Genomic DNA, 12,280 nt, shown 5'->3' on the forward strand with positions numbered 1-12,280 from the left:
TAATATAAATATATTCCTATCGGTTATAACCAACAAGAATGCTATATTCTCTGGCCAGCCCTCTAACCCGCTCCGATTCCATAGGGCCCTCTCAAATTTCACAGCCCTCTGGCCTAGCCCTCGGTTGGAGATGGTTTTCGGGCTATTTTCGGCCCTCTGACCCTCTGGACTCTTCTATTGGAGTTGGCCTAAAAAGTCAATCATAGTATTATTCACTTTACTTTTTATTTTATCTTTATCTTTAAAACTCAAAATTTTCAAAAATTTCCATTAGTTTTCTTTTTATTTTTTTTCCGTTACATGAACAGTTTTTTTATACTTATTTTGAATTACATCTCTTCGACCTATTTTAATTTTTTTTATTGTAACTCAAAAATTGTTATTTTATTCTTTAAAACTTAACTTCATTTTACTCTGCCTCTTAAAATTTGATTTTAATTCTAGTTTATTTCTTGGAATTTGAAATTCATCTTTATAAAACTTAAAATTCGCAACACATTACATTAGATATATTAGTTTCTTATATGGGTTTGATTTGGGTGAGCCGGACAAATCAATTTCCTTTAGTTTTTTCATCTATTCAATTTCTTTTAAACTTACTATTATCTGATTATTGAATAATTACGGATAATCAAATTTATTGCACATGTGGCATAGTCTTATTGAATGTTGGCTCACATATATATTTTAGAATGCGATCTATAAGTTTTAAGGATAAGAGGGAGTCAACAAGTCAAAGTGATGACTTGAAGTTACAAGATAAAATGAAATTAAAATTGAGTTCTAAAAACCGTAGCTAAAACTAAACTCTTTTTACCTAAAGTAACTTATCTTTACGTTCATATGTCACCGTGTCGTAATGTTCTATATTATGGAAACGAAATTATATGTACTTGTAATGAAGTCCTTAACTATTTTTACCCCTTGTCAAAATACAAACCGCATTCATTTCTTCGTCATCAGTTTATACATCATCTTTTTGTAATGTAGTAATGTGGTGTGGACCATCTCATTCATGTGTCACGTACGTTGGCAAAAGAAAGTGAGAGGGAAGGATTAAAGGATCAATTTTTTTTTTTTTTAATATAAGCGAATTTGTACTCTAATTTTCTACTAATTTATATTAAAAAGGAGAAGAAATTGTAAACAAATTTTATTTTTATTTGTCTAGGTAATAAAATGTTCAATTCCGATCGATTCTTTTTCTTTTATCATTGTCTTCCAGTGCCCATGCGTCTGTTGCGTACTAATGTTTTGACAGGTTAGTGCAGAACAGATTTGAGGATCTCGAAGACAGTGGATGCATCGAGATGAATGAAGACAGTGTGGAGCCAATGATGGGGGTTCAATGGCACCCTATTATGTTCTTAAAAACGCTAGTTGCTTGTTGGGCGGTCGGTTAGGCATAGCGCTTAGGTGGGAGTTTAAGGAGATCATACGGATTTAAGTAATTTATTATATTTTATATAATAACTACCTATTTATACTTAAAAAATATACATAAGAAGTTGTCAATTTTTTCTTTAAACTTTAATTTAGCTTATTACACCTTTGAAATTTTATAATTAGCAGTTTCTCCCTTAACTTTAGTTTTAACTGATCACATGTTCAACTTTTATAATTGGCCAATTATAAAAGTTAAAAGATGAAACTGGCTAGTTATAAAAATTTAGGGAAAAATCGTATTTTGCTTCCAAGATTAACAAAATTGATCATTTTTGGTAATTTCCCTAAAATTTCTAGATGGTCTGTAATTTTCGTTTTTGTTTCAAAGTAACGTAGTTATTTAACATAACAATAAACCCTAAAATATTATTTGCGACTTTTGTAACATTCCACATCGCCTAGGGGAGTGATCCTTAAATGTATATTCTCATCCCTACCTAGCGCGAGGCCTTTTGGGAGCTCATTGGCTTCGGATTCCATAGGAACTCTGAAGTTAAGTGAAAAGAGGGCTAGAGCAATCTCATGATAGGTGACCCACTGGAAAGTTGCTCGTGAGTTCTCAACAACAAAACCGTGAGGGAATGGTAAGCTCAAAGCGGACAATATCGTGCTACGGTGGTGGAGCGGGCCTGGAAAGTGATTCGTCCTAGCCCGGGATGTGGCAATTTGGTATCAGAGCCTAACCCTGGTCGCGGTGTGCCAACGAGGACGTCGGACCCCTAAGGGGGTGGATTGTAACATCCCACATCACCCAGGGGAGTGATCCTTAAATGTATATTCTCATCCCTACCTAGCGCGAGGCCTTTTGAGAGCTCACTGGCTTCGGGTTCCGTAGGAACTCCGAAGTTAAGCGAGAAGGGGGCTAAAGCAATCCCATGATGGGTGACCCACTGAGAAGTTGCTCGTGAGTTCCCAAAAACAAAACCGTGAGGGAATGGTAAGCTCAAAGCGAACAATATCGTGCTACGGTGGTGGAGCGGATTCGGGAAGTGATCCACCCCGGGGCGGGACGTGATAGCTTTCCTTCCCGAAACTTGTATGGAGCTGCTATTTTTCTCTCTAAACTTTAATTTTAGCTCAATACCCCAGTGAACTTTTATAATTGGTTAGTTTCTCCCTGAATTTTAGTTTTAACTGAACTCTCGACTTTTATAATTGGCTAATTCCCCCGCCTAAATCCTAAACACTAAAAGTGAAACAAAAAATGTATGAAGTGAACCAGCGAGAAAGAAGAAGAATTTAAAAATAAAAAAAAAAATGTGTTGGTCACATTAAGGATAATTTTATATTTTTACAATTATAAAATTAAAGTTTAGGGTAAATTACATAAAACAACCTCAACTATTGGGTCATTAACAGTTTCATACCTCGTCTTTAAAATGTTTCAATGTCATACCTTGTCTTCGAATTTGTTGCAATGTCATACCTTCCGTTAGTTGTCTGTCAATTCCTTTGTTAAATGCTGACGTGGTTTGAGGCGGGGTCTATTTTCTATTAAAAAATTAGTAAAATATTATTAAAATAATAATTTACCCAAAATAAAAACCCAAACACCATCTTCCCCGACCCCCCTTCCTTGCAATCCAAATCTAAAACCACTTCCACCCACGTCATCATCCTCCTCTTCCTCCTCCTATCCAACACCCAAACCCAAATCCTCAAACCCTAATTGCACCTTCCTCTGCAAGCACTCACCGTTGACCACCCTCTACCTCCTCATCCTCATTCTTGTCCTCTTCTCCGGGGCCACCCCATTTTCCTTGCCTTGTTCTTGATACTCCGGCGCCATGTAACCGCGCTTGGGTTGCAAAGAGGTAGACATAGCTCCGGAGAGGGAGGCGGCGATGAGGTTGATGAGTCTGGAGTAGTGGGAGGGTGGGTGCGAGGAGGTGGAGGATGGGTGCGCAGTGGGTTTGGGGAAGACGGGAGGGGGAAGAAAGAGGTGGGTTTGGGGAAGATGGGATATAGGTTGCAGGGAAGGGTCGGGGAAGATGGTGTTTGGGGTGCGGAGAATGGAGGATGGGTGCAGAGAAGGAGATGGAGGATGGGTGCAGAGAAGGAGATGGAGGATGGGTGCGCGGTGGGTTTGGGGAAGACGGGAGGGGGAAGAAAGGGGTGGGTTGCAGGAAAGGGGGGCGGGGAAGACGGTGTTTAAGTTTTTTTTTTTTTTAGGTAAATTATTATTTTATTATTTTTTTAATAGAAAATGTGTCCCGCCTCAAGTCACGGTAGTTTTTAACAGAGAAATTGACAAACAACTGATGGAAAAGTATGACATCGCAACAAATTCAAAGATAAGGTATGACATTGAAACTTTTTAAATACGAGGTATGAAACTGTTAATGACTCAATAGTTGAGGTAGTTTTATGTAATTTACCTTAAAATTTACGATAAAATTGCCCAATTATAAAAGTTAAAAGATAAGATTGATTAGTTATAAAAGTTCAGGAGAAGTTGGCAGCTCCTTACAAATTTGGGGGATCGAAACAATTATAGTATTCCATATTGCGAGAATCAAAAGGAGTGCAGTATGACTATTTTGGAGTGCTATTAGGTACAAAACGGCGATTAACACCCAAATCATATTTATATGGGAACCTCTACCTACTTGCAAAACTCAACATTTATCTGTTCAACTTGTTTACAAAGTATACAAAAGGTCAGCCTTCTTTCTGCTGAACTTACACATTCACAAGTTACCGATGGTCCGACGGACTAATCCCAATCGGCGTCAAAGAATCCAGCATCCTTCATCTCCGAGTAATACGCGTTCTCCAGGAGAAAACTTTCTTCCTGTAAACATCACAACGTAGGTTTGCAATTGCACGATAATTACTTACGGCACAAGTTATTGAAAACCCAGAAATGCTGTTTAACCATTATTGAGAAGAATGATCACCTGGAAAAAATCGGCCACAAAAATCACGTACAGAGAAGGAAGATAGAGTGTGTGGTAGCATATATCTGTCAAATTGTACAACCTGCAGGATATGCACAAATTAAAGGTTGAAATTGCAAGAATTTGAGCTAATGAATGTATCATAGTTCTAAATTTGAACTTAATTTTGTGTACCAGATTCCGAAACTAGGTCCAATTCCAGCAAGCCCGCAACCAAACGATGTCAGAGCACTAAGTACAAACATTACGACGATGTAGTTGTAGAAGATTAGAAGATAACCGCACATTAGATTTATAAAATTCCGGCAAAGGCAGTAAAAGCGGAATTAGAAATGTACTCACGAGGTAACTTCTCTGTCGATTTTGAGAAATGCACAAACAATATGAATCCATAAAGTGCAGTAAGCAATAATTTGTGGATGTGCCACAAGCCCCACTTCACTCCAAATGTACTTCCGATGCCAACGATGAACAGGGGTACCCCAAACCCGAATACATAGATTACCTGAAAATGAATTTTGCAACGAAAACAATTGTTGTGAAACATTATGACGATGTAGAAAAAACCCGAATGTATACAATTACAAAAACAATTGTCGCGAAACATTTATCAACAAGAATTCTCAATGTCATGCTAAAACAACCAAACGCTAGACTTGTTCATTGATCAAAACCGATTATGTGCTAGAAGAAAAGCACCAAACGCTAGACTTCTTCGATGTGCTAAAAGAAAAGCACTAGGCTTTGACAGTGGCCGAAGCAGCAGGTGATCGGTCAATTGCTTACTCTGCCTCTACAGACATAACATCTATATGCTCAAAGGTAACAAAATGGATTTCGCAACGAAATTCTAGCACACTATTAAGTAACAGAAATTGCATTTCATATACCAGGAAAACTGAAATCGAAATGGTTGATTCTTCGTCAATGTAACGAAAGGGCGATTACACTGATTAGTGATTAGTGATTACATTGATCAATGTATCGACACCAACAACAATCCCAGAAACAAGGAAAGTATGAGCTAAAGCTTCAACCCCACTTGCATAATTCCCCTGGAGCAAGAAACCCACCAAGCTAATTTCCAATCCCAGCATTGCAAAACCCGTAAACATTCCCACCTGAGCACTGCCATGCCTGCATCGAAAAATCAAACACCAAATCGTACTCGAAGCACAAAACTGTACAAACCCACAACGCAAAACCTTCAAAATTTGAAAACCCACGAACCTGACGAGCGCACCAGGCGAGGTTGAGAAGGCTTGCGACCCACACAAGGGCATAATAGGAAATCATGATGTATGATCTTCCATTGGAGAGCTTGATGACGTTCTTCTTGGCGTGGAACGCTAAGTAAACCACGAAAACGACTGCGGGAACCACCAGAACGGCGTCGTACCAGATACCATGGCACTCCGGCTAGCTGACGACGGAAAAGCTCTGATCTTGACCGTCGATGATAGCTGGGAGGCTCTGATCTCAACATAGGATTATTTAAAGATTCTTAGTCAACGTACAGTTTAATGCTAGTTTTTGTGGTAAGATTATAAAAATTGTGTCCAAAATATGTGTAGTAGAAAGCGTCACTTTTGAGAATTTCTTTGGCATTTATTGATGGAAAGAAATAATCTAACTACTTTTTCCAATTAAAAAAACCCATTCATCCTTAATTGTTTTGGTGATTAAATGACATTTGCAGAATGAATATCCTTAAATAATTTATATTTTTACCGATATTCTTATGTAATCTATTATGTAGGGGCAAATGGTGAATTGCTATGGTACGTCTTGAGTTTATACATTTTCTCTCCTTATATGATAGATGAATTAGTGTATCTTATCATTTGTTAAAATAAAATTATATACAAGAATATTCAAACTTGGATTTAAAAAGATAACACATTTTTTTAGCCGACTTGACTACAATGTTTGCTCTTGGGTAACTTATGTGAGATTTGGTTAAAATACTTATATGCATCTAAGATATGTTGAGTAAAATAACGGACACGACGAGTAGATCATCGAGTCTCAAACAAAGAAGCACTTCTACCTACAAACAACACAAAGAGAATTCTAGACAAACTTTCTTGTAGAATTCTTGGAGAAACAATATTTCATTCAACTTAACATCCAAACCAAACGTGAATACTAGTAACAAAGACGACAAATTTTCCATAAAATCACCACCACCACATAACTCTCTCAAGAATTCAAGACGATGATGCATTATATGCATGAGGGGCTAGCCTGTTACGCGGGTGCACCATTAACGGTGCGGCTCTTTGTAGGGTGAGCCCATAGGCCTCGTCCATGTTCAACTTCTCAGGGGTCAACCCATCAGCCAAGGTCCAATCAAAACCATGGACCAGGGTTGCAGTCATCAGAGACACCATTCGCAACCCAAGGCTCATCCCGGCACATATTCTACGCCCAGCCCCGAACGGTATGACCTCGAAGTCATTCCCCCTAACGTCGACATTCGGCTTCTCGCCGCCCGACAGGAACCGCTCGGGCTTGAACTCGAGCGGTTCTGACCATTGGGCCGGATCGCGAGATATGGCCCATACATTGACCAAGAGAGTGGCGCCTTTGGGAATGTGGAATCCGTTGATTTCGCAACTCTCGGACGCCATTCGAGGAAGAGAGAGCGGGGTGGATGGGTGGAGCCGGAAGGTTTCCTTGATCACGGCTTGGAGGTAGGTCAAGTTGGGCAAGTCTGATTCGGTTACGAGCCGGTCCTGACCCACAACTTGGTCCAGCTCTTGTTGGAGTTGGGCTAGAATTTTGGGGTGGCGAAGGAGTTCTGCTATGGCCCATTCCACTGTGCTTGATGACGTGTCAGTGCCAGCTGTAAACATGTTCTGTGTGCATGAAAATTATTATGGGTCAGTCATTTGGTATTTGAAAGAAATTTTTTATTATGACGGAAACACAACACAATACATTAAGTGTCATAATACAATAAATTGAACATTTTGTTAAATGTCTGACTAGTATTTTTATACTTAATGTACCGAATCAAGTTCTCGGCAAAGTTGAAAAATCTATCCACATTTGATAAGACACCTGAACCAATTTTACGGAACCAGAACGTGCACATTAATATGCCATAATTATAAAAAGACAGATCCCTTCTTCATACAAAATTTAATTTTGATCAGCAAATTCATGCCAAGCGTATGAAAAGATTTATGATCATGCGGTGTATCCTGTGAACTACAATTTCATACAGTAAGATACCGGAATATCAACGAGTAACCGGAAAAAAATTCGGATCCGGTGCAAAATGCCAAAAACAGACGAATCCGGATCCTTGCCTGATCTTTTTTGTGAGGATTCTGAATATCCGTGAATCATATCCGTTCATTATATATGGTACGGTCAGAAATCATTTTAAATATATTTACTTAAAATTAAATAAAAATAAAAACTAATAAAAACTGACCATATGATATACGATAAACAAACACGATTTACAGATTATCAGAATTCTCATTAAAAAAAACCAGACATCACATGGTCACGTGCTAAACGCTAACGTGGTCCAACTATTTAAATAGCTTTTTGTAGCAGTTTGACAGTCGAGGAGCGGGGGATCCATTAATGACATATTTTAAAGTTTCACATGAGAGAGGTCACGTGGCCAACCAGAAAAGAAAGGTAAGCTGGAAAAGAAAATTACTTTTCTAAACTATCAAATATATGAAAACAGGAAGAAATAGTAAAAATGTTTTTTTTTTTTTTTTTTGTATTTTGGGGAAATTAGTCAAAATAGTGCATATTAACTTTCTAGCTTGTCAGTCTTCCAAAAAAATTGAAAACTAAATAAGGTAAAAAAACTTTACACTCTTTTCTTTTGAGGAAAAAGTAAATTAATTAAGACAAAGAGAAATCGAGGGCATCCGAGGTTTTTTCAAGAGGAATGAGGATTCTTTTAGGATTCTTTTTGTGAGGATTTCGAGAATTTTTTAATCATGTTCATTTATCGTATATCGTACGATTGTAAATTATTGTAATTTATATTTAAAATTAAATATAAATAATACTTAATAAAAACTGATCCTATGATATATAATAAATAAATTTAATTGAAGGATCTCCGAGATTATCATGAGATCAAAGAGAACCCTCATTCTTTTACGAGGAAAAAAAATTGTTCAGAAAAATAAATTTTTGTCGGTTTTTTTCCGATAAGTAATTTTTTTTGTCGGTTGACATGTCTTGTCAAGTTCAATAATTGTTACGAGATAGTGTTTGCAAAAGTCATTTACTGGCCCCCACACACTTTGCGTGCGAAGTAGGTTTTTTTTGTTTTTAGAAAATATATGGAAGGGAGAGAAGTTGGAGGGAAATATGAAAGATAGAGGGAATGAGAGAAAACGTGAGAGTGAAGAGGATTTTATATGTTTATTTTAAAAAATTTGAGATATGTTATGAATACATGTAATAAAAAAATTTATGTTAAAATTACAAACCGTCCATGATTTTCTTTTGCGATAAAAAAGTAAATTACTTTTTTACTCTATTTTAATTAACAAAGAGAATTTTGTTGATAGGTAATTTAAATTTCAATGGGTTGATTGTTGCACATCACTTTCTGCACATTTTTTTACAATTAAATTGATCAAATTTAATTTCTAAGGCCAAATTACAAAAATGTATGTGGAAGATAAAAAATCGTTTGAAATAATTACTTCTCTTATTTTTTTAAAAGCATAAATAATATATAGATTAAGATATTTTTTCCTTTTGTCACCATATATGAAACGGTCCAAACAAAAAGGAAGAGAGAGAGAGGAGCTACGTACCAATAGCAAAGCTTTAATCTCAGTGTCTGTGAGCTTGGCGCCCTCACCGTCGGCATCCTCCTTGAGCGACAGCAACGTCGTCAGCATGTCCACGTGCTTCCCTCCGCGGCTCCTCTTGTGCTCTTCAACAATGGCGGTCAAGAAGGCATCGAACCTCTTGTGCAGCTTCTTCATCTTTCCCGCCACCCCCTGCAAGTCCAGCCACTCTAGGGAGGGGATGAAGTCGCCGATGTTGAATACTCCGGCCAACACCATCATCTCCACCACCATGGACTTGAACTCATCCGCCTTTGGGTCTTCGCCGCCCTTGCCGTTGCCGAAGAGCCTCCGTCCTACCATCACCCGCCCTAGGGCGTTCACCGTGCACACGTTCAGTAGCTGCGCCAAATTCACTGGCCTTGATCCTGCACTTGCTAATCCATGTGCAAGCACACCCACCTCCTCCTATCATATTAAACAATTACAAATTGTAATTAAATATCCCAAATGAAAAAATTTCAGAAGTGCTTTTAAATGATTGAAAGCGCTTTTAAGAAAAGGACTTAAGATCATAGGGAAAATCAACGTTTTCGATTGCTTTTAAACAATATTTGGTTCGTTTTTCTTTTATTTTTCAGTTTCCGATTGCTTGAAAATTAATAATGAAACGTAGGGAAAATCAACGTAAAAAGGGACGAAGTCAATGAAGACGACGGCCGGATTGCTGACCTGGCGAACATGTTTAAGATCATCCAGAGCCTTGCCTGAGAACAAATGGACGGAGCTGATCTTCCGCAACATCCGCCACCGTGGACCGTACGGCGCGAACACCAAGTCCTGGTAGTTGTAAGCGAGATGCTTGGCGCCGGAGTTGGGTGGCCGGCTCGAGAAATTAGCGTCATGGGTTTTCAGAAACTGTGACGCCACGGAGGCGGAGGCGGCAACAACCACGTCAACAAAGCCCAAGCGGAGGTGCATGAGGGGTCCATACTGACGGGCCAAAGCCGCCAGAGAGTGGTGGGGAACGGGGCCTAAGTGGGGCAAGTTCCCTACTACAGGCCAAGGTTTCGGCCCCGGCGGAAGAGGCAGAGAGTGACGGCTCCCGCCGGGGGCAAAGATCCGGTATAAGAAGAAGGCAAAGACGACGGTGAAGACTATGAGAACAAACATGGCGTTTAGATGGTGAGTGGAGTCCAGTTTTTAGTGGTGTTGGATAAAATATATAGGAGGGTAGACAGAGGGAGGGTTCGGGTGCGCTGGGTAGGTTGGGAACGTGTACGATTTGTTGGGTGGGTTAGGTTGAATTTTCACTTATATTTTATCTAGTTATTAATTTTTTGTTTTGGGGATTAGAACTTAGGAATGGTAGATGCACATTTTTTGAAGGTTGGATATGTAAGAAGATGAGATGGGAATTAATTAATATGAATATTATGTGTACATTATTATTTTTGTTTTGGTTTTGACTAGGAATATGCCATGGCTTTTCCAAGTGGTTTTATTTTATTTTATGTTTAATCTTTAATTTTTTGTGGTAATGTGACTTTGGGTTTCTTGTGGATTGTTTGTAGCCATAGGTTTGTATAAGTATGTGAGATAGGATTCTTCATTTGTGTCATTTCTGTTTTTAAGAGGAAGAGAGAGAGAGGGGGGGGGGGGGGGGAAGGGGTAATTAAACTTTTATACTCTTGGGAATTTTAAGGATTTGGATATGTTGTTTTTAACGATGATCAAGCAGTCAATTAATTTTAAGACTTTTTAACTAAAATGGTTTATGAGATTGACATAACTTCTCGCTTTGATCATTAACAATGAAAATCGATAAAAATGGCCATAAGTTTGTCCACATAATAAATCATTTTGATCATTTCGTAAAAAATTTATCAATATCTTTGTTCAGTGGATGTGTTGGTTTGACAAAAATACCTTAAAATGTGATCACGTGGTCGTTCACCCCGACAATTTAATGAGGATATTGACAGATTTTTCATAGAATGACCAAAATGATTTATGATGGATAAACTCAATGACCACTTATATAGATGTTCATTGTTAGAGATCAAAGTGACGAGTTATATCAATATTAGCAACTATTTTGGTTAAATAACTTAATTTTTACTATTATATTTCAAATATTATGATATGGAAGGATGACATAGTTTGTATTTCTTGAACATGCTGTAAATTATTACTAAATAAATGCATATATGTTTTAACATTACATTAGTAGCTTTTTTTTGGTGTTACCTAGTCAATTACATCTTTAATCACATAAATAATGTGATTCTAATACTATAAGGGTGCGTTTGTTTCACCGGACTATCTTGGACTGGACTAAGCTCAGGGACTAACCTGGATTGGCTTAGATTAGATAAAGCTGGACTAACTTAGTGAAACATTTGTTGCAGTGTCAGACTGAAAAGCTGGACTAACAATAAATTATTATTATATTCTTTTTTTTTTTTTTTTTTTTTTTTCTATTAAGAATATCAAAATTAATAGATTAAAGAAAGAGGATATCTTCTTCACCAAATTGCTGGTGTTCCTCAGCAATTTGGAAGTTACAAAATTTCCAATAACAAAAGGCTTAACCCTGATCCTGAAGATAGACCTTCGCTGCTAAAGACCCAATTCCCAAATTTCCAAATATTTTGATTATTACAAATAAAAAGTACCCAGAACCCTAAAAATACCCAATCCCCATCCTTCTCGCCCTCAAATTCCTATACCCATGGCCATGTACGCGGCTGAAGATAGACATGGACGGCTAAAGGCCGTCGTCGAAGAGCCGAGCTTGATCACGCAAAGAAATCACGAGATTATAGAATCGATTCGGTTTGAGATTCGCATCGAAGGCGATCGCTAAGAAGAACTCATCAATTAATTTCCCAACGAGTTTGATCTAGCAGAGAGAGACAGGCAGAGACAGAAGATAGATAAGGACGAAAAAGGAGGCAGCGAGTGAGGAAAGTGAAGAAGAAGGCATATCGTAGTCCTTGGCAATCCCATGGTTCAGCACGGGACTATTTTGGACAATCTAACGAGGCCCAGAGTCCATACGAGTCTGAGCTAGTCTCATTGAAGTTAGTCCCTAAGCATACCAAACATGGGACAATAATCCTAGCTAGTTCAGTCCTACTTAAGAAG

General features: G+C 38.1%; 2 protein-coding genes across 3 annotated transcripts; both read right to left on the reverse strand.

Annotated features, from left to right (window-relative positions):
• Positions 1–3,952: 3,952 nt before the first annotated feature.
• On the reverse strand, positions 3,953–5,772 carry LOC137712401 (protein CANDIDATE G PROTEIN-COUPLED RECEPTOR 2-like). Of its 2 annotated transcripts, XR_015955694.1 has the most exons (6): positions 5,577–5,772; positions 5,318–5,483; positions 4,689–4,851; positions 4,521–4,577; positions 4,347–4,428; positions 3,953–4,240 (listed from the first exon to the last, which is right to left on the reverse strand). XR_015955694.1 is itself a non-coding variant. In XM_088684105.1 (5 exons), exons 1-4 carry the CDS (start codon positions 5,627–5,629, stop codon positions 4,570–4,572), a joined length of 390 nt encoding a protein of 129 aa, XP_088540231.1. In that variant the 5' UTR covers positions 5,630–5,772; the 3' UTR covers positions 4,346–4,428; positions 4,521–4,569. The 2 variants fall into 2 exon arrangements, 1 of the variants encoding a protein (XP_088540231.1); XM_088684105.1 differs by lacking the exon at positions 3,953–4,240 and having other exon boundaries at positions 4,346–4,428.
• Positions 5,773–6,417: 645 nt separating this feature from the next.
• On the reverse strand, positions 6,418–10,526 carry LOC137712823 (flavonoid 3'-monooxygenase). The gene is made up of 3 exons (XM_068451995.2): positions 9,863–10,526; positions 9,155–9,598; positions 6,418–7,207 (listed from the first exon to the last, which is right to left on the reverse strand). Exons 1-3 carry the CDS (start codon positions 10,301–10,303, stop codon positions 6,557–6,559), a joined length of 1,536 nt encoding a protein of 511 aa, XP_068308096.1. The 5' UTR covers positions 10,304–10,526; the 3' UTR covers positions 6,418–6,556.
• Between the last annotated feature and the right edge of the window lie 1,754 nt (positions 10,527–12,280).

This window comes from Pyrus communis, chromosome 14, assembly GCF_041283825.1.
Source record: "Pyrus communis isolate YQ-2024b chromosome 14, ASM4128382v1, whole genome shotgun sequence".
NCBI classification, from domain to species: Eukaryota; Viridiplantae; Streptophyta; class Magnoliopsida; order Rosales; family Rosaceae; genus Pyrus; species Pyrus communis.

Excerpts from the sequence above, each read along its gene's own strand:
- LOC137712823 (XM_068451995.2), bottom strand. The coding sequence starts at position 10,303 with ATGTTTGTTCTCATAGTCTTCACCGTCGTCTTTGCCTTCTTCTTATAC. Across the intron at positions 9,599-9,862 it reads ATCTTAAACATGTTCGCCAG|GAGGAGGTGGGTGTGCTTGC; the intron begins GTCAGCAATCCG and ends TTAATATGATAG. Across the intron at positions 7,208-9,154 it reads AGATTAAAGCTTTGCTATTG|AACATGTTTACAGCTGGCAC; the intron begins GTACGTAGCTCC and ends TCATGCACACAG.
- LOC137712401 (XM_088684105.1), bottom strand. The coding sequence starts at position 5,629 with ATGCCCTTGTGTGGGTCGCAAGCCTTCTCAACCTCGCCTGGTGCGCTC. Across the intron at positions 5,484-5,576 it reads TCGCCTGGTGCGCTCGTCAG|GCATGGCAGTGCTCAGGTGG; the intron begins GTTCGTGGGTTT and ends TTTTCGATGCAG. Across the intron at positions 4,852-5,317 it reads GTGTCGATACATTGATCAAT|GTAATCTATGTATTCGGGTT; the intron begins GTAATCACTAAT and ends ATTCATTTTCAG.